This window comes from Juglans microcarpa x Juglans regia, chromosome 5D, assembly GCF_004785595.1.
Source record: "Juglans microcarpa x Juglans regia isolate MS1-56 chromosome 5D, Jm3101_v1.0, whole genome shotgun sequence".
NCBI classification, from domain to species: domain Eukaryota; kingdom Viridiplantae; phylum Streptophyta; class Magnoliopsida; order Fagales; family Juglandaceae; genus Juglans; species Juglans microcarpa x Juglans regia.
The window spans coordinates 29,103,997-29,126,370 of record NC_054602.1 but is presented as its reverse complement, the minus strand read 5'-3'; the positions used below and the strand labels follow the sequence as shown (position 1 = coordinate 29,126,370).

Sequence of the window (22,374 nt, the reverse complement as noted above, 5' to 3'; positions counted from 1 at the left end):
TAAATATATATATATATATACGAACAGGTCTGATTCGGTTAAGTCCGGTTCCAAAAAACCTATTTGATTATTATGAGTAATAAGACTTTAAAAATTAATCTTATATTAATTAGCAATTTAGCGTATAAATTATAATATATAATTATTTCATATATAATTATATATATTATATAAAATAAAAAATATTTTATATAATATTAAAAATTAATTAAATATATATATATACGAACAGGTCCGATTCGGTTAAGTCCAGTCCCAAAAAACCTAGAATCGAAATTGGACTAATTCTTAAAATGGCGGAATTGGTCCTAGACTGAACAGGGTCGATTAGTCAGTTATTTATTTAGCCCTATTCACCACATTCAGTTAGTAGGATATAATTCAAAGTAGATGAATACCACTGTAGAAGTCTGGTTGTCTTGGTAATCTCGTGAGCAGCAACTATAGGTGTAGATGATCCTGGATCACCAGATGCTCTATCCCTATCTCTCATACCTTTGCTCCGTACCATGGTCTCAAAAGATTTCCCAAGCTTACAAGAATATGAGGAATCGCAAAACTAACTCATTTTTGCTTCTCATCTTATTCACGAGACCAAGCTTGCTTTGCCGCAACTCTATATTTTCCTGTACATAACTAGACCCTGATATTAAATACAAAGTACCAGTTTTCTTATCATGCGCCAAGACTAATACGCCCTTTGTGACCTTCCATGCTCCTCCTGAAAATGCTACTAAATGACCGTTGTTGTCAAGCTGTCCCATAGAGATAAAGTTTTTCTTTAGCTTTGGAATGTGTCTGACTTATTGGAAAGTCCACACATTGCTGTTACAGAGTATAATGCGCACATCTCTCACTCCAACTGCTTTCAGTGCTTCTCTAGCAGTAGTGTACATCTTACCAAAATCACCAGCAACATAATTCTACATGATCTCTTGATGTGAAGTGGTATGGAACGAAGCCCCTGAATCCAACTCTCAATCATCAACCAGACAGTGCACTGCAAGAAATAGAACATCTTTTATTTCTTCATCCATAATGGTCATCCTCAGTTTTCTTCTAGTTGTGACAATCTCTTTTGATGGGGCCTGTCTTGTCACCATTCCATCAAGTGATCTACTGCCTAGATCTTGACTTGCTTTTGCCCCTACTTCTGGATCCTGATCCATCATGTCCCATGCCTCTAGTATCAACACTCAGGGCAGAACTTGAACCCAAAAACTCACCAAAATCTCTTATGCACACCTCCTCAACTAGGATCAAATCTCGGATATCATCAAATTTTAATTTCATTTTACCAATATAATTACCCACAATCATTCTTACGGCTTCCCAACTATTTGGCAATGATGCCAACAGAATTAACGCTCTAATCTCATCATCAAACTTTCCAACAGATGACAATTGATTTGTGATAGTGTTAAATTCATTTAGATACTAGGCCACATACGTACCTTTTATTTGTCATTCTCGGATTGAATAGTTTCTTCATCAGATGAGCCTTGTTATTCTTCAACAACTTTTCATACATACCTGACAAAGCAACCATGAGATCTTATGTGGTTCTCTCCTTAATAATGTTGTGCGCCATTGATCTAGATAGGGTGAGTCGAATAACCCCTAAGACTTGTCAATCTAATAAGTTCAACATCACTCATGTTGTCCGCCTTCTTTCCCAATGGAGGAAGATGGAGCCTCTTCCCGTAGACATAATCATCGATCTACAATCCCCAATAACCAAAACCTATCCCATCAAACTTCTTGATTCCAACTTCCACTTTTTCTCCCACCATCATTCTCTTTTAGCCCCGATCCCCAAACCTTGGAGCTCTAATACCAGTTATTGCGAAAAACACCCCACACACAAAAATAATGAGAAAGACAGTAAAACGATAAATGTGGAAACACAAAAATCAATCACACACACAACAAAAATTTGCATAGTTTGGCAATGTACCTACGTCAATGGAGCTGCAGGAGATTTTATTCAGAGGAGATTTACAAAGCACAGTGAGTTACAAAAGCTTCTCTCTCCTCACAATCTCAACTCTCTCTCTCTCTCTCTCTCTCTCCTCTTGTGCTTCACAAAATTGTCACTCTCTCTGTGCTATTCAATCTGAAGCTCTTTTTTATCATTTAACAATACATATATATAGTAAATGGCAAAAAAATCCTAAGGCGGAAACTTTCTGGGTTATTTGCTCAATTAGAGTATCGAGCGTACCTATAACGAACTCTCTATCCAACATTCGATCGAGCGGTTTGTCGAGCGAACTCTTGGGTTGCACTTTGCTCGAACCCAATGTCAAGCACAAGTTGAGTTTTGAACAATTATTTTTCCAAAACAAAAGAAAGCTATTAGAACAAGTTGATTTTTTAATACGTCTAAGTATCTAACAAAAGTATAAAATTTATGGAGCACTATTGGGTATTGAAATGTATACGTTATTCAGTATTGCTGAATAAGTTACACTTTGAAACGTATATGTGTTATTATATTTAATTAATTAATTGTTCATTTTGTTATTTTGTGGGGAGCGGCCTGAGTGGCTAAAAGTATTGTATTATCCCTGTCGGATATAAGAGTCTTCCTCCAAACCATCAATAAAATTGCCATGTCTTCCTTGGTCATGTTAAGTGTCTTGCGTTAAAACATTGACATGCCCCTTCACTAAAAAAAACATATGCTTCTCACGTGATTAAGGACAAGTTTTTATATGGTTTGGAGAAAGTTTCCTTCAATCCCGTTTGGAGGAAAATTCAGTCCCCTTTCGTGTTAGGACTGAAATTACAATACAAATGGGGTGATATGAAACTGCAAAAGTATCATATACACTTATGTACAACAACTTATTGTTAGAGATAATGTCAATTCTCTTGGGTACAAACAATTTTTATGGGTCATCAGATTGGAGAATCTTTCCCTTGAAATTTGATGTGCACTTTTATGGAAAATTCTTTGTTGAGAATCTATGCACCTGGCCTCCGAGATTAGTTAGAACTTTATTCTCGGTCACTCGGTGCCAGTAAAAAATAGAGAGAATATCAAATCAAGAATCTTATTTGATTATTATCCTAATTTAGTGATTTGATTTTCATAATTCTCAAATCAAGATATTTGATTCTTATAAATTTATAATAATTAAGATATTTACCTAATCTCATCTCCATTCAATTTCTATTAAATAAGGACTTATGTTTTGTATTCATTCACAGTTTAAAATAAGAAAGATGTAGCATTCGAAGTCTTTCTCTCTCATTCTTCTCTCTTTTTCTTTTCCCCATCTCAATTTTTATTTTATTTCAATTTCTTTCATGGTATCAAAACCTTTAGCTAACGTCAAGCTCGTTCATGTTGAATATTGTTATTTTTGTTCAATCATTCCACTGGCTTTAATTACCTCTTTCATAGAATCTTCATTGCCATTCAACCACTATCCCTTTAGTTGTAGAAGCAAAAGCAGCACTGCTAGCATCCAAGATGGCTTCAACTCATTGTCTAGCGATCATAAAAAGGGATGTCCAATCGGTAATTACATCCATTGAAAATCCAGATTCAACTTCATTCTGGAACATATCAACTATTATCGAGGACATTCATCACATATCCAAACATCATCAAGACTGAAAATTTGAAATCGATGTGAGCACTCCGTGGCGCAATAGGCAACTACCAATCATGTTTTTGGAAGCTTACTCTTAGATTAAATTCTTAGTTGTTTCCTGCATATTGATAATGGAAATGATCTTTCTTAAACTTTGTATCTTTTTATTACCTATAATATGCTTGATTAAAAAAAATAAAAAAACCATATTTTGTCTCAAATCAACGCCTTTAGAGCATCTTTATTGGTCCCTTGTACGGAGACCGAAAGTAAAAACAAAAAAAACCCTGCAGAAATGCACCATTCTCTTCGGTAGACCTAGCATCTTTATTAGCTGAGCCTTTTTTATCAGGTTCTTTGTAATCTGATTTGATTATTATCTTGAATGATTTGGTTTTCGTAATTATCAAATCATGAAATTTTATTTTGATAATAATCAAGATATTTACATTATCTCATTTTTGTGTGATTTGCCTAAACCTAGGGACTAATGCTCTATATTTAATCACGATTTCAAATAAGAAAATGTAGCCCTCAAAGTCTCTCTCCCCCATTCTCCTGTCTCCTATTTTTCATCTCACTTTCTATTTTATTTTACCTTCTTTCACTTATCGGGTGTTATCTTAAACTAAAATGTATGTTACAGCCAGCGGGGCTACAGTTAATGAAATGGGTTATGCAATGAGTAGACTGGACATAGAAGTAAACCTTCGTGATGGGGGGAAGACAATCCATGAAGTCAGTCATAGCCAAAGATCCAACAAGCCATTGAAATATGTAGACAATGAGATTTCCCAGCTCACGAGATTACAATAAGGACCCCATGAACTGTTTCCACAGTGAAGATGTTGGCTGGTCGGGGGAGTGTAACTATTCAGGAAGAGGGAGATTCTCATCAGCCGATTGTTGTCATGTTCTAAAGGGTACATCTTTTGTGATGAGTTTTCTAGGAATTTTCTATCATTTTGCTACCCTAGACCATGAATATGTGTGCAAGAGGAAACTGCAGAGTCAGCAATGGTCACTATCATCACTAACATTTCGGACATTTAGGACTGTTTTCCCCTCCAGTCAGTTAAATCTTTTATTTGTCCAACCAGAGTAAGGGTTATATCAAACACAAGCAAGTGCACACAATATATTTCGCAGATTTCCAGTAGCAAGCAAGATAAGAGATTGTTCAAGTTCCATCTTTGTGAAGTGGTCCATGCACAACATCGTTCTCTCTATAAAACCATTCACTCTTGCTACTAGGACAAAGTTGGCACTGAGATAAAGAACTCAAGTGTCACATAAAAACCACAATTACTTTCTTTTTGGGTTTGTACCCAAGATTTCAATATAAATGAACATAAACAACGGCAGAACCAGCGATGCTAAACTCAAAAGTAACACTTCCAAGTTCCAACAGGAGCAGAAGAACCAATTTGTCTCATTAGAGACATTCAGCACAATTATTTTATTAATAATATATGAACCACCCCCCCCCCCCCCCCCCCCCCCCCTACCAGTAGCTGTTTTGGAACATTGAGCATTCTTAAAATCACCCACAGACAAAATAAAGTGATATCTTTAACAGTTTCATCCATTTACTCCCTGAAATTCGTTTCTTGGGGTTGATGTCCTTTAAGTCAACTTTTACTCAACAGTATCCTCTCTTCATATGAAAGAGGATACTGTTCCAAAACCGCAAAAAGTAGTGTACATATGTTCAATAGACCTACACATTCCAGATCTGGGTAGTTCCTTTAAGAGGCCAGACCCCTAGCATCACAAATTTAGGAAGTGTAAATATATATAAACATGGCTTTTAAATAGACGGGCCAAAAGACAGGAACTAACAAGATGGCGGTGATCAGGAGAAAGTGATGTATCGGTAACTGTCCATCGTAAAATTTTTGGCAAGAATGTTCTTCTGAACTGTCCATCCTCTATCCACATTGTATATTCTAATGTGGCTTCCCTGAAATAGATGTTAAAAAGTTGTTATTGCAACAAGAAGTTATTATTCTAGTTCCATGGATACTTCCTGTGCACTTGAGTTATACCTATTGTAATTACAACAAAATTATATCCTTACTTATATATAAAAAAGAAAAGAAAAAAAAGTTGTTATAACCGCATTATAACACATGATTTTATTTTTATCAAACACAGTCAGATACTATTATAACACATGAATACATCCTTGTGCTTAGTTTTGTATCTAAGGACATGCAATGTGGGGAATATCCTGGGACATAAAAACCAATTATTTGGGTAATTATATCTTGAAATTTCTTCTCTCTGACTATTTATTGTTATCTTACATTTAACAAGAAAATGATAGACAGCTTTTATCGTATTTTGTAGCATACTCACAATGGATTGTGATTTTCCCAAAAAGAGAAGAAGAAAAAATGTCAATCATCACAATTTGAAACAAACATAGGTCACCATTTTTGGTCTTATGCCCTTCTGGGCTTGCCAAGGAAGCTTTCTGTACTCAGATCACTATTTTCTCTGACTGCAGCTGCTTTCATCACTCCATTCCCTCTCCACTGTATTTCTTTCTTGACATCTGGGGTCTACATGTTTTGCAGGAGATCCAGGAAGGTTTGGATTTTTCTTCAGATTATGACGGGGGATACTCTTTTGGAATCTTCTCTATAAAATTCTCAACAGATGGACGATAAGTTGTTGCTGGAAGTAGTGACAATTCTATATATGTTTATGATCTTGAAGCAAATAAGCTTTCCCTTAGAATTTTGGCACATACGGTATTGTTACCTTTTTCATAAGCACTTCTATGTTTTTTTATTTGATTTGTATAGTTTTCTGGTTGGTTATTAATTTCCTTTTTTATGTGTACTCATGCATAAAGACATAAAGCTTGTGCTCCATTATAGCTGATTTACATGGTTGAAAATGATGTCTTCATCATCTCTCTCTCTCTCTCTCTCTTTTCAAATCCTAAATCTCACCTGCTTAACCTAATGTTATGCTGCACTTGAGTTGGTTAAGAGTTTGCTATGGAGAGAGCTAAGCCTCACTCCAAATAGAAGCTCTTCCTGTATAAGGTATCTACCGTGTTATCCTCAAAATACTGTTACTCTAACAAAGTCTGCTATTCGCAGAGCATAGTGTGTTCTGTATAGTTTTAGTTCTGATAAGCAGTATTTTTTTAATTATGTTAAGATTGAAAAGATCAGGGATTCCAGACTCCAGAAAAAGATTTTTTTTTGGGGGGGGGGAGGACTTGATCCTTAAATGGATCCCCATAGTGTAACCATGTGTTTTACTGCAAGTGAAATTGTGGAAGAACACTTTTATTTAAACGGTGATTTTGTATTGAATGGGACTATAGATCTTTTATTTAAAGTGTCTTGAGTTTGAATTGCATTTTGTGTTGAAGTCTGATGTGAATATTGTATGTTTTGCCAATGAAAGTGGCCATCTTATTTATTCCGGGAGTGATGATTCTTTAAGGTAAATCTTACTCTTACAAACGGTATAGTTTTCCCTTAAACTACTAAATGAAGCTGCCAATTCAGCAGCCGGCGTCAAGTAGCCCCTGCCTTCTAATATAATATACACTCAAAGTGCGGGAAGAAATACAACTTATTTGTAGGTGTGGGACAGACGTTCCTTTGTTGCTAGAGATAAGCCAGCTGGGGTCCTGAATCCTGATGCGACATCTAGAGGGAATTACATTTATTGACAGCCGTGGCGATGGCCATTATTTAATACCAAATAGTAAAGACCAAAGTATAAAACTACGGGATATCCAGGGAATGTCATCCAATGCTACATGGTATGATCAGTGTCTGGCTTACCGTGATGACCTTGAAATTTGTCTTGTATTGCAACTTTGTGATCTCTATCATAATATGACTTCCGGTAATATCAGTCTTCAATCGTTGGTGTTTTTCTCTTGATCTAATTGTGATTATATTGAATTTTCTCTTTCATGATAGTGATGCCGAAGTTAATTGTATCCAAAACAGGAACAAAAAGAGAGATCATCAGAAGATTGGAGCTAGCCTCGGTTATGCCTACTACAGTTGTTGAGCTTCGAGCCAGCTGGAAGAATCTAGGCGGCATTCCACAAATCAAAGCTATGTGGAAGATGGTTCCTATATGTATTTTATGGTGCCTATGGAAGGAATGAAATGATTAGACTTTTGAAGATAAGGAGCGCTCATTGGAGGAGATTAGATTGTTCTTTGTTAAAACTTTATTCCTTTGGGGTAAAGCTGTAGATTTCAATGGCCTAGATTTTCATGAATTTTCTTGTTTCTATTCCTTCCTCCTAAGCTTTAACTCTTGTATACCTCTGTGTACTTGGGTTATGCCTATTCTCATTAATATAATCTTTTACTTATCAAAAAAATTATTTTTTTTATAAGTACTTATCAAAAAAATTATCACATGCTAGTCTCAATAGATTCTCTGAACGTGCAAAAGGGAGGAAGATGCTTCTCCCAAAACAGACAGGCAACAATAAGACTAGCAAGTACAAGACACTGGAGATTCCCAAGGATGCACTACATCAACCTTTTTACTTCTCCATACTTACATATCCTACACAACAGAAGAATTAAGGATTCCTTCTTTTCTCTATCAGTAAAACTATGCAAACTATACGGTAGGCTTCACTAATTAGCAAGTATTAATTACTGCATCAACCAAGGCATCATTTCAAGCTGTCTCCTGCATCAGCTGTTCCATCAGGAATCAGGATCAATTTATAAAAGGTTGACATCAGTTTGCAAGTTGGTTATTCAACTCAACTGCTTAAGAAATTATACTTCTCTTCATAAGGCCAACCTAAATAGTTGGGGTCCTATATATGGTTCTGATAGAAGATTGCAAATCCGGAAGGAGCATGGCATTGGGTCTATGACATTGGTGTTCGATGCAAAGTATGAATGGTAAACAGTACCAACTCAATTATATTCATCAGTATTGAGTCATACTTATTATGTAATGGAAGTGAACAGCTTTAGATAATACAAACTTCCCATAAAAATTAAATATATATAAATAAATAAACAGTGCCTTCCATCATTTTAAGCAAAAAAAATTCAGTACACAGCCCGGCAGAAGCAGTTAAACTAAAAGGTCTAGAGTTGTGATAAAATAATTTCACAAAGGTTACCGATAAAAAAAAATTACTTTGCAACTGTATAGCCAAAAGCGAATATAGAACCGATAATCCTATATGACCAATTAAGGTTTTGAACTACCAAGGACTAGGAAAGACCAAGAGTAATAGTAGTAGTAGTAATAATAATAATAATAATAATAATAATAATAATAATAATAATAAGATAAGACTGTCATGAAAAGTATGAGACTAGCTGTGTACCTTTGAATTAGTTGAACTTTAAATCCCATCACACAGGTGCAGTGAATCTATCACAACAATCAATTGTTTTTTACAATTCTGGCATCTAATATGCTGCTGTTGAAAGATAAGTTACGACGGAAATGCATGCAAAGGAATTTCATAACCGTGCTTACACATCAATCCTAATACTTGCTCGACCTTGTGTTTTTTATCACACATAGAGTAGGCCTTGTACATTATCCAAAATGTCTTCTTCGTGCGATCAAGGTTAACATTATCCATCTCATTCAAGACACTCTCCATTGCCAGCAAGCGCCTCTGTGATGCATACATCACCATCTTACAATGATACAAGGACCGACAGATTCTCCAGCCAGCAGATTCTGCACGCCTCACAAATTTAGTAAGCCTATCCACTGCATTACACCGAAAATAACTCGCAACAATGGACCGCATCACACCCACTGTTGTTACAGAGGTTTTGTGCTCAAATGCCTCATCTATTGAGTTCTCCATCTCCTCCAACAAATCTTCTTGAGCAAAAACCCTAATCAACATCACATTCAACCATGGCCTATACTCCTCCTCCGGAATGAGCTTCATTAGCAATTCAATCTTTTTGACTCTATCTGTTGCAGAACTCCTACAATATGCACATATCATGGCTCTGATTAATGGAATGTTTTCGTCATTAACATGATGCTTTACCAATGCATATGTTTCCTCCATCTTTTCTAAATTACCTGAATGTGCATATCCCCGAAGCATTAGCAAGTAGGTGTTAATGTCAGGATCAACAGGGCTGATGTTCATCATCTCATAAGTTTGTTGCATACTATCCCACATCCAAGCCGTAACATATCCAGCAATTAAATTGTTGTATGTGCTTCTGTTAGGGTAGAGATTTGAATCCTTTATTTCTCGAAAAGTTGCCTCCATGTGATCAATTAGCATCAAACGACCAAACACAGAAATAAGAATGTTATATGTTACAATAGTAGGACCAAAAACTGCTTCCCTCTTCAGGTCCTGAAACAATGACTGACATTTATAAGCAAGGCCATTGAACATATAAGCACCCATAAGTGCATTATAAGTAGATGTTGTCGTGATTCGCTTGTTGGTAGCCTCAGTAAACAGCTCAACTGCCAGACCAACATCCTTAATTCTACCAGCAACTGTGATACCCTTAGCATACTCCTCAGAAGTCATGGGAAGGCCAGAATCTGCCTGTTTTCTCCTCCAATTAAAAACCTGAATGTCAAAACAGAACTATAGTCAATTTAAGTTAACTAAAATGTTCTTGGAATTAAAGATAATATGTTCCCAACAAATAGGACCCTCCACGAAAACAAAAACAGTTCATTCTTTCTAAGATAGCATTAAGATACATTTAAGAATCATTAACTACGAGCTTACTGCAACCATTGGCTCCAACTACCATAAATGAATAATAGGGAACCTTTGATAGGGTTTTTTTTTTTTTTTTTTTTTTTTTTTAGGAATAATAGGGAACCTCAAAGTGGCTCTCTTTCATTGTATTCCATCCATGTCCCAGTTCCAGTCGTTTAGCATCCCTTGATGTCATTGAGATAAGAGATGGCATTTCTAGTTTATCTACTTCTATTTCTATATATATGGAAAGTTTAAAAATCATTATATAATAATCCAAAAACTGCAATAGAAAAGAAAATGGGAGGTTTGCAATAATTTTATAATATCGAATCTAGTATTCTTATTAATGAAGATAACCGATTCACCAAAGTCTTCCTTGTACTACCAATCCACAGTACTTGATACTATCAATACCCATTGTATAGAAAACATTACCACAAACAAAATCAGCTCATTCATGGAAATCCCAACATGCCATGTTCCAGTCATCTTTCTGAAAGCATGTAAACCCGAATACATGCTACCAAAAGCACAACAAAACCATTTCCCTCAATTTCCAATAAGAGCTCATAAGGTACATATTTACACACCACAAATATATTAAAAAAAGGTCAAATGGTTAGACAACCACTAACACAGAAATTCTACATCAAGCAAACCAATTCCATTAGAAAGCAAAAGAACAAAAATTGCAAGCAAAGATATCAGATAACGCTGAAACATAAGAATCTGGAAAAAACACCTCTAGGGCTAGGTGAGGCCACGAACCCAGCTGCTTCAAAAGCTCAACGCAAGCGGAGCCATCGGAATAACTTCGAAATAAAGAGTCCCCTTCTCCTTCAAAACACTTGCAATCTTATCAGTGTCTTCGAAATTCATAACCAATTCGACTCTCAACTGCGTCACCTTGTTTCTCAAATCCTCCCGGGCTCGGGAATCAGAGGGGCAGAATTTGTCCCAGAACAAGCTGACAATGCTATAGAAGTTGGGTTTGGAGGGATATTGGGTTTGGACATTGAGGTCTCGTGTCTTGAGTTGGTGATTAGAGGACTTGGTAAGGGTGAAGATGAATGGTGAGGAGGTAAGAGTTTTCGGCTTTGCGAAGCAAAATAGCTCTGCTTGGGCAGCGTCTGAGATCTTGAAGACCCGCTTCATTTGTTGTTAGTGGTCTTGACTGTAACAGCTATTTTCTAGGGTTCAAGAGGGATGGCGGCGACTGGGGTTCACTGCAAACCGGCAGCAGAGAATTGTGTTTGGATGCTGTCGTAAGGAGGATTTGTTGGATGGAGCACAAGAACCTACAAAGGTAGATCACAAACATATATCAAACATATACACATACACAAACATATATCAAATTCTACTTAATGATTGGTGAAAAACTTGATATACACATACAAACATATATCAAATTCTAACTCCGTTTTTTTTTGTGCTTAACTAACTAAAGCACAAGAACGTACAAAGGTAGAGCACTAATCAATGTTTCAAGCTTCAAAAGCAGCAGATTAGACTAGCAATACATCTGTCCACCATATACATAACTATGCTCACCATTTACATAAAAAATTGCAGGCCTAGAAATATAAACAAGCATGAAGTTTACCACTCTCAAATCATGCTAGAAAGTCCAAATTCACTATTTGTTTTCCATCCCCACAGAGAAAAAGCAGCTAAATAGAATAAAAATCATCGAAGATGTAATTTTCATCCCAAACACAACATCTCAGTGAAAAGACGTGAGAATATGGCATGAGGTCTGTGCTTATTCAACTGGCAGGAAATTCAGAGTCCATATGAACAAATTAGGAAGAGACCATTAAAATAACGTGAACTAAAGAACAGTACAATGGCATTCTCAACCTGCAACCACAGGGCCAAAGACAACACATTTCAAGGTGCAAATCACAATATAAAACTTCAGTTCATTTTATTACTCATGACATTACAATGGAGAGATATACAGAGATTCTGAGGAAATGGGCCAAAATTTTCACTCTTCATCAGGAAAATACCTCTCCAGGACAGTTTTGAGAACCCTCTGGATAACTCATATAGCACGGGAAAACCCAGAGGACTCTATCATCACAACGTTGGCTCATCCCTTTCTCATCTCTCAGCAACAAAATTAAATAAATAAATTAAAAGCAGTCCACAACATCACTCTGAAAACACTAAAAAAAACTGCTGGTAATAGTTCCTAAGCTGCAAAAGTTATAGGCAGGGTATATTGAGGGGTTCATTCATCCAAGCAAAGATGAAGCTGCCACGGCAGAACCCAGAATGTGGGTTTTCTGTGACTGAGATGCCACAGCAGAAGATGGAAATGCCACAGCGTTACTTCTCTTCTTAAAGGCGGCATTGGTCGTCATAGCCACTTCAAATTCGAGCCTCTTTCACTGTAATCCTAGGAAGCCTCCTCAGGAGTATTTTTTTTATAAGTAAAAAGAAATATATTAAGTCATGAAAATAGGCAAGGCCTGAGTACACAAGGGGTATACAAAGAGCCTAGATACAAGCCAAGAGCTGCGAAAAGCAGCGTAAAGAGCCTCCTCAGGAGTATTATAAGTGCCCAACCAAATCCTGGCTCCTTTAAATAGGTCACAAATCTCAGCTGCCTATTTTCCCCATTTCCCTTGCCTAACTCCACAAGTTCCACCCTTATCTCCACTGCCCACAATCAGTCTCTGCACTAACCCTCTCCCACCAAAACCCATCACTTTCACTCCCTCTTCTAACCTAATGCATCAAATCCAAAATTAATCCCAAAATTCAATTTTCCTCCCAACGTCTAAAACTCGTCACAACCGGATCAATACCAAAGGCAAACAGCAGTGTTTACTAATCATTAAAATACAAACAAATTGAGTGGAACAAATGGATTTCACCTTGTCCCAAATGGAGAGGCGATGTTGAGACGAAGAAGTGCATTTCTAAGCACTTTTCATTTGGAAAATGAAAAACGTAATATTGTATTGCAAAATCCTAAATATTCATCAGAGACCAATGGTGCAAACTGTTTCTTAATCTCATACTCCTAAGTACCTCAAATAATTAAAATTATGCTAACAAACTAAAACTCTTATGCGGTCACACGATTTGTGAAATCTTTCCAGGGTTTCACGACATTCCTAATGTGATACCCCATATGATAAGGATAAGGGTAGGTGGTGTATGGGATCTCACATTGCTTGGGAAATAGAAGTTCTTGCTCTTTGTAACGCCCCAATGGGGCTCCAACTGTATCATTAGTCCACCTAAGGTCTAAAGAAATTCATGCACTAAATTTCTGGTGGACTGTTACAACACTTCACTTACACTTCAGCCTGTAACACCATACCCCACCTATTGCTTTCATCACAGCACTCACATCAAACTGCATAACACGGTCAAAACCATGCATAATAAATTCACAACTTCCATAATTTAACCCAACTACACTTCACATATAATTACAACTTCATCACTTAGTCCCAACACTTCAAGACAATTCATCTCAATCCAAACTTCATATATTCATATCAAACACCTCAATACAACTCAATACGTAAATTTTGTCCATACCCTTTAGACACCAATACAAACACAATCACAAAGCATTATAAGCTTCATTCATGGCTCCACAAAATCAAAACTATATAGTCATATAAACATCATGTTACATTCAATCTGCATAAAATCTACCCAATACGAAGAACCAATAAAAAGGTACATATACTCAATTCATTTATCACTTGAGCCCAACACAAATCAATCACACAACCATTGTTCATGCATAACACACCCAACACTCCAATCTGTCAAACCAATCTTCACGAATGCTTTACTCAATCCCTTAGCCTTTTCACAATACATACACATTTACAAGTTAAAACCCAACACAAATACATGACTCTATTCAAAGCCATAATCTTTCTCTGCCCAACCACCAAAACACCAACACATACCATCAAAATCTCAAACTTCAGTGCACATAATCTAAATTATAAAATGAGTATAATAATAGGGGAAAATAAACTGCCATTAACTATCAGTTCTTGGACAGAAATTGAGTAGAGGAAGAAGAGAGTTACTTACGGTGGTTCTCGGTGGAGGCAGTGGTGGCTGAGTTGAGGAGCAAGGAAACTTGCTCTATTTCGGCTGGTTCACGGCGTTGAGGAGGAGACAACGGTGGTGTAAGCGACGGAAGGGGCTGATTTGGTACTCCGTTTTGGCCTTCGGTGCCTGAACTCGGAGAATTCTTGCGATTGGACGTGGCTGGTAGGAAACTTGAATCCGCTACTGCTGGTGGTGCTGCGGCGGATGAAAGGACAGCTGAGGTGGGTTGCGGAAACGGAGGGCTCTCGATTTTGGTTGGGGCTGCTGCTGCCGCTGCTTTCTACTCCTTGCTGGTGCTCACAGCGGCTTGAGGTGAAGATAGTGGCTGGCTGTGTGTGGAGGGGAGGGGAAAATGGGCTAGGCAGTGCTAGGTGTCTACTCGATGGCTCCACTGCAGATCGCGGCAGGCTGTGAGGTGGTGGTTCTCGGCAACGGAGGAAGGAGACAAATTGGGGGAAAAGAATTCGAGAGAGGCAGAGAGAACGCTACCGTGTGAGAAATCCCTTGGAGGCAGCCGTTACGTGCGTTGGGCTGAACGTTTGGGGGTGGTGCGTTGAGATAGGAGTGAGGAAGAAAGTGCAGGGGTTCACGGGAGGGAACGGGAAAACGGCGTAGGGAAGATGGATGGGAGGGGAATTAGGCTTTCGTCTCAAAACTTTGGGCCTTTTCTTTTGGACTGGATTATCTCCCAAGGTTTTGGGCCTTTTTACGGGGTCTTCACAGCACGTGGGTAGTTTTAAATTCGGTTTAAATAATAAGATGAGATGATTTTAGATAAAAATTAAAAATTAAATAAAATATTATTTTTTTAATATTATTATTATTTTAAAATTTAAAAAATTAAATTTTTTATTATATTTTATGTGAAAATTTAAAAAAATTAAAAATTTAAAAAAATATAATGATGAAATGAGATGAGATGAAATCTTTTTTGTATCCTAACGAGACCTTAATCAAATGACAGAGAATAATTATAGAGAATATAAAATACGTATAATAAGTATAATACAAGTAATAAGTATGATAAAAAAAAAAAGGAAAATAACAAAATAAATGGAATGAGACTAAATTTAAAATCCCGCTTTGTTTTCTTGATCCTCAGATAATATTTTAGCAGATATTTCTAAGAACAGAACTAAATTCATCTAAATAAAATGAGCTACTAAAAATCTATTTTATTTACAGAACTTTCAAAACTTAAAGAGGCTTATTTTAAAAAATTAGGTTTGATTCAACAATACCAAAAGTATTTCATTTAAAATAAATTTTAGACTTTTAAAAATACTTGGAATATTTTAAATACTTGACTCGATTAAAGAAATCAATTGCTAAATTTAAATTTGAGTTTGAGTTTGAGTTTCAAGGCTTGAGAGATTTTTCTTACGATTTGATATTGTTTTGCTCTATTTCGTTTAAATTTTTTCTTGGTCATCACAAAAAGAATCAATTTGGATGATTGCATACATTTGTTTGAATATTTATGTACTGTATAAAAATCTCACTTTGGGAATAATGGGTCATAAAAAACAATTGTTTGGATAATTATATCTTGAAATTTCTTCTTTGTGACTATTTATTGTTATCCTACATATAACAAGAAAATTTACTTATCACAAAAATCTTTAACAAGAAAATGATACAGTTTTATGGTATTTTGTAGCATACTCACTGTAAATGACGTGTTTCGCACCACTAACTACTTGGATGACCTACAATAGATGAGAGCGTGACACTAGTCGCCCAAGAGAGCTCTAATGCCTAAGTTAGAGAAACGTGATCTCAATATGCGTATAAAAGCCAAAGTAAAGTTTAGTGTTACTATTAGGTGTTATTTATAGAGGTGTTGAGGGCATAGATAAGCACTAGTTATCCCACAATAAGTGGATGCAATAACCATCCTGATCTATTGGTGTTATTATATCACACAGTTAAACCCGTGGGTCATATGGGCTCTTGGACAATGTGTCCCTCAATCTCGGGCCCATAGGTTGAACATGTCCACTAGTCGTGGACTTATAACCAAGGGATCTAAATATCTCTTCCACTTACAATAAATTGGGATTTTCCCAATAGAAGAAAAAAAAATGTCAATTATTTCAATTTGTAACAAACATTGGTCACTATTTGTGGTCCTCGTTATGCCCTTATAGACTTGTCGAGGAAACTTTTTTGCCCTCTACTCGGATCACTATTTTCTTTAACTGCAGCTGCTTTCATCACTCCATTCCCTCTCCACTGTATTTCTTTCTTGACATTTGGGGTCTACGTGATGTTATGCAAGAGATCCATGAGAAGAGAAAATGAAATTGAAGTAAAAAGGAAATTGTATTGTTGTTAAAAGTTCTATCTTGGAAGCGTGAACACAAGACATTACAAACACTTTGTTTAAATAGGATAAACTGAGCTAACTACTCTGCAGTGCACAAAATCCGTAGTAAAATAATTCAAACTAATTCAAACTAAACTATATTTGATTAACGCAGCTTATTTGACTTGTTGTTGGAACCAGTGGTTGTCATGGATGCAATCTCTTCAGAATCGAAATCCTTTGAATTTGTTGTGATCTTATCATGTATAGTTGTTATATCTCCTTGGACTCTCAATCAGTTTGAATAGGCTGGACTTAGAACTCTGTTGCCACTCAAACTCTCTCCACCAATGGATAACAGATCATGTGAAAGTGCTTCCTTATTATTTCGGCTGTGAGGATATGCCACCTTATCACTCCAAGATCTTAGGCCTACCTTATCTCTCCTTTGATTCTCACAATTTTCACTACTGGTGAGCTGTGAGTTGTTAATACCCTCCCGCAAACTTTGTTGAGGTTGAAGGCAAAGTTTGGTACAAAAATATTGAAGGGCTGCTTTGGACATAGGTTTAGTGAATAGGTCGGCAAGCTATTCTGTGGTGGAGATATGTTGAGTGACTAGGAGACCAAGAGCAACCCATTCACGCACAAAGTGGTAATCCAATTCAATGTGTTTATTGCGTGCATGAAAAACTGGATTAACCATCATATGAAGAGTACTAAGGTTATCACAATATAGTGTAGGAGTACAAGAAAGAGGAATGCATAGATCCTTTAGAATGAAAGTCATCCATGTTAGTTCAGCTGTTGTATTTGCCATAGCTCGATATTCTGCCTCAGTACTGGAGCAAGAAATTGTATGTTATTTTTTTGCACACCTGGATATTAGATTTTGTTCAAGAAACATGCAATACCCAATGGTGGAGTGTCTAGTGGTTGGACAACCAGCCCAATCAGCATCTGAAAAGGCACAAAGATCAAGTGTTGTGTTAGAAGTAAAATTCAATCCTAGATGAATTGTTCCTTTCACATACAAAAGGATACGCCGAACCATTTTTAAATAAGTAGTGGTTGGAGCATGCATGAATTGTGACACATAGTTGACACTGAATGAGAGGTCTGGTCTAGTAAGGGTGATGTATTGCAGCATGCCTACAATTCCTTGAAAATAGTTTGGATCATCTAGAGGTTCGGTATTCAATGAGGATGTTGTTTTTAATTCAAGGAGAGTACTCATGGGCTTACAATCGACCATATTTGTCTTTTCTAGTATAGTAAGAGCATAGTGAGATTGTAACAAATGAAGTCCATCGTTTGTTTTACAAATCTTGATTCCAAGAAAGTGATGGACAGATCCTAAATCCTTCATGGCAAACTCATTGCTAAGAAGCTGAATAAAAGTGGTGACAAGCTCAAATGTTGACCCTGTGATTAACATGTCATCTCCATAGAGAAGTAAGATTAGTGAGCCAAAATGAAAATGACAAATAAACAAGGATGGATCAACTAAACTACACATAAAGCCATATTTAAGCAAAAAAGAAGTAAAACGATCAAACCATGCTCGGGGTGCCTGTTTTAGGCCATAAAGAACTCTTTGAAGCTTGCACACGTGTTGAATATTGATGATCAGCCATCCTAGGAGGTTGTTCCATGTATATGTCTTCAAAAATTAATCTATGTAAAAAAATATTTTTGACATCGAGCTGTCGAATAGACCATTTCTGAATAAGTGCAATAGTGAGAATCATACGTATAGTTCCTGGTTTAATAACTGAGGAAAAAGTCTCTGTATAGTTTATCCCATCAATTTGATGGTAACCCTTTGCAACCAACCATACTTTAAGTAGGTCTAGTGAGCCATCAGGTTTTAGGTTTGGTTTAAACACTCACTTTGACCCAATTACATGCATACCAGGAGTCTAAGGAACAAGTTGTCAAGTCTGATTTTTATAAAGAGCAATAAGCTCCTCATCCATTGTTGCTTTCCATCCTAGATGATTTAAAGCAGCTCGAATATTATTAGGTTCACGAGGAATGGAGGAAGTTAAGATAGTCAGGGCATATTTTGGATTTGTTTCGACCACTCCAAGACGTGACCGAGTGATCATAGGATGCTTATTGAGCTGTAAGTTGTTAGGTTGAGGGGAAACCATGTCTTCTGTTTATGGATTTCGATGTTCCAGATTGGAAATGGTTTGATGAGGGGATGTAATCGAAGTGGTTGTTATATCTTGGATTGGTATTTCGGATGGGGACTCTCTTTCTTCAAATTGGATGTTAGAAGGATTTGTTGGTGAGGTGGAAGGAGATGGTATTTTGAATTGGAGTTGGTTTGTTGTTAAAGTGACCAACGACAAAGGACTCATGCACGGAGGTATCTCAGTAGGTAGTGATTGTCCTGCAGAATTAACATGATTAGTTATTGGTGGAAACCAGGAATCAAATATAGATAAAGCATGATAATTTGTAGGAATTTTCCTAGTGGAGTTTGAATCCTTACAGGGGGAACACCATTTCATCAAAAACCATATAGTGTGATACAAAAATATTTTTGCTCATTGGTTGAAAGCATTTATATCCTTTATATTTGTCACTATAGCCACCAAAACACACGACACTGTTTTAGGATCAAATTTATTTAGTTTTGTGTCCCATGTGTAAGGAAAGCATTTTGACCTAAAGACTCTTAGTGTAGAGTATATCTGTTGTGATCCATGTAATTTGAAATATGGTATTTCAAAATTAAGTGCAGATGAAGGGAGTCGATTAATCAAATACATGGCAGTCATGAATGCTTCAACCCATAAAAATAAAGGAGCATCATTGTGAAATAGCATGGTCATACCTAATTCTCTTATTATTCTGTGTCGACGTTCTACCATACCTGACTACTCTGGAGTATAAGGACAGGAAATTTGATGAACTATGCCTGTTGCAAGAAAGTGAGAAGATAATTTTTTGTTCAAAAACTCACCTTGTCCATCTGAATGAAAAACTTTGATACGTGCGTTACACTGTCTTGCAACATACTATTCAAAGTTGAGATAAGCATCGACAAATTCAAATTTATTTTGCAATGGTATTATCCAAGTATATTTAGAAAAATCATCTACTAAACAGGCATAATAGTGAAATTTTCCAATAGATAAAACTGGAGCAGGGCCCTACAAATCACAATGTATTTTATCAAAAACACTAGTACTTGTTTGTTGAGAAGAAGAAAAAGGTAATCGACTAAGCTTTCTTAACTGACAACTATCACAAAGATGTTGTAGTTTTGGAACCCCTAAGACATCGATGAGCCCTTTATTTTTTTTAATAATTGTAAAGTAGACGCATGTGGATGTCCCAAACGTTGATGCCATACTTCTGTTGTGTCGGATTTGTGCCTATTTGAAAAATGAAGTTCCGACGAGTTGGAGAGAACATAAAGATCACCCATTGCGTGTCCCTGTTATCAGATTTTGTCCTGTTGCCCGATCCTTAACATGAAAATTGACATCAGAAAATTCATAGCTGATAGGAAACTGAGTTGTTAATTGACTATCAGAGAGTAGATTTTTTGTTAAGTCAGGAATGTATAAAACATTTTGAAGTGGTAAAGTGGTATTTTTTCGTTTTATAGTTGTGTCGCCTTTACCACTAATTTGTAGGGAGGATCCATTTCGAATTAAAACAGTATTAGTGCATTTATATTTTCTGAGATTAGTAAGCATATCCGTCTTACCTGTCATGTGGTTGGACTCACCTATGTCGGATGTCCATTCTGTATCAGCTATTGTAGTATCCAACGTGAGAGCTGCTAGTGTTTGAGGAATATCAGCTTGTGTAGATTTCTTTGGTAGCCACCAACAAATTTTGGCAATGTGTCCCATTGTTCCGCAATACTAGCACCGTTCCTCATGATACATATCTCTTTCTTTAGGTGCCATCCACTGTTGTCCAAGAGGAGGAGGCCGACGTGGCTGGGAACTCGATTCGGAATTGCCAGTGAGATCCTTGTTGTTGTCTCGTGGTTGTTGAGCTTGGAAACCTCATCCAGTTGAGTTAAAGGATTGTGATCCACGATAAGCAGCATAGGAGGATTGTTGTGATCTTTGTTGTCCAAAAAATGCCAATTGAGGAGTGAGTTGTCAAGACTGACTATCTATATGTCTAGAAAACCAATTGTGCCTTTGATCAAGACTTTGAAGCTGGGAAACAAGCTCTGAATAGGTCGGCCTTGGTGGTTTGAGCATAGTCGTTGTAAAGGGCTCATACTGTGGACCAAGGATAGTAAGAAAGGAAAAAACTTTTTCCTTGTCTGACACTGGTTTGTCGATGGCTACTAAACTGTCACAAATATTTTTGAATTTTCGTATATGCTCACCAATGGTTTGATAATTCTCTTTACGTAGATAAGTCACCTGCTGTCTTAGTGTAAATTCCACTTCTTGAGAATCCTGCGCATACTCATTTTTTAGAGCTTCCCAGACTGTGTGAGCTGTGTCTAAGCCAATAACAAGGCCAAGTGCTTCCTCTGATAGTGTTTCTATGAGCCCAAAGCATCCTATCATATTTTCGCCATGCAAGGAATGCTTCTGTCAATGTTTGTGTTTGTGTGTCAGCTGTGGTGTTGGCATATCTTGGAGGAGCTGGATCTTCATTGGTAAGATGGCCAACAAGTTCTTGGCTTTCAGTAAGAGCCAAGGCTTGTTCACGCCATAATGAGTAGTTGGAAGCGGTGAGACGAAGTGTTATGAAATTACCAACATTGAGGGAAAGTGATGTCATGGTTTGCTTGGTTGGAGTACTGTGTAAAAGAGCTGTGAGTTTGGGTGTTGTTTGTCATGTGCTCACTCCTGGCCTGATACTAAGAAGAGAAAATGAAATTGAAGTAAAAAAGAAATTGTATTGTTGTTAAAAGTTCTGTCTTGGAAGCGTGAACACAATACGTTACAAACACTTTGTTTAAATAGGATAAACTGAGCTAACTACTCTGCAGTGCACAAAATCTGTAGTAAAATAATTCAAATTAATTCAAACTAAACTATCTTTGATTAACGCAGCTTATTGAATTATTGTTGGAACTAGTGGTTGTCATGGATGCAATCTTTTCAGAGCTGAAATCCTTTGAATTTATTGTGATCTTATCATGTGCAGTTGTTACATCTCCTTGGACTCCCAATCGGTTTGAATAAGTTGGACTTAGAATTCTATTGCCACTCAAACACTCTCCACCAATGGATAATAGATCATGTGAAAGTGCTTCCCTATTATTTCGGTTGTAAGGATATGCCACCTTATCACTCCAAGATTTTAGGTCTACCTTATCTCTCCTTTGATCCCCACAATTTTCACTACTGGCAAGTTGTGAGTTGCCAATACCATGAAGGTTTGGATTTTTCTTCTAATGATGACGGGGACTACTCTTTTGGAATCTTGGTTCTTCTTTACAAAATCTTCAACAGATGGACGATAAATTGTTGCTGGAAGTAGTGATGATTCTATATATGTTTATGATCTTGAAGCAAATAAGCTTTCCCTTAGAATTTTGGCACATACGGTATTGTTACCTTTTTCACAAGCATTTTAATGTTTCGTATCATTTGATTTGTACTCATGCTCTTGATCTAATTGTGATTATATTAAAT

At 36.7% G+C, this 22,374-nt stretch overlaps 1 protein-coding gene across 1 annotated transcript; it reads right to left on the bottom strand.

Annotated features, from left to right (window-relative positions):
- Positions 1–5,169: 5,169 nt before the first annotated feature.
- LOC121265232 (pentatricopeptide repeat-containing protein At2g30780-like) lies at positions 5,170–14,995 on the bottom strand. Its single transcript, XM_041168778.1, is given in 5 exon segments — positions 5,170–5,568; positions 8,956–10,191; positions 11,075–11,151; positions 11,154–11,630; positions 14,410–14,995. Coding segments are annotated over 3 exon segments (1,536 nt in total). The 5' UTR covers positions 11,488–11,630; positions 14,410–14,995; the 3' UTR covers positions 5,170–5,568; positions 8,956–9,066.
- Positions 14,996–22,374: the final 7,379 nt, after the last annotated feature.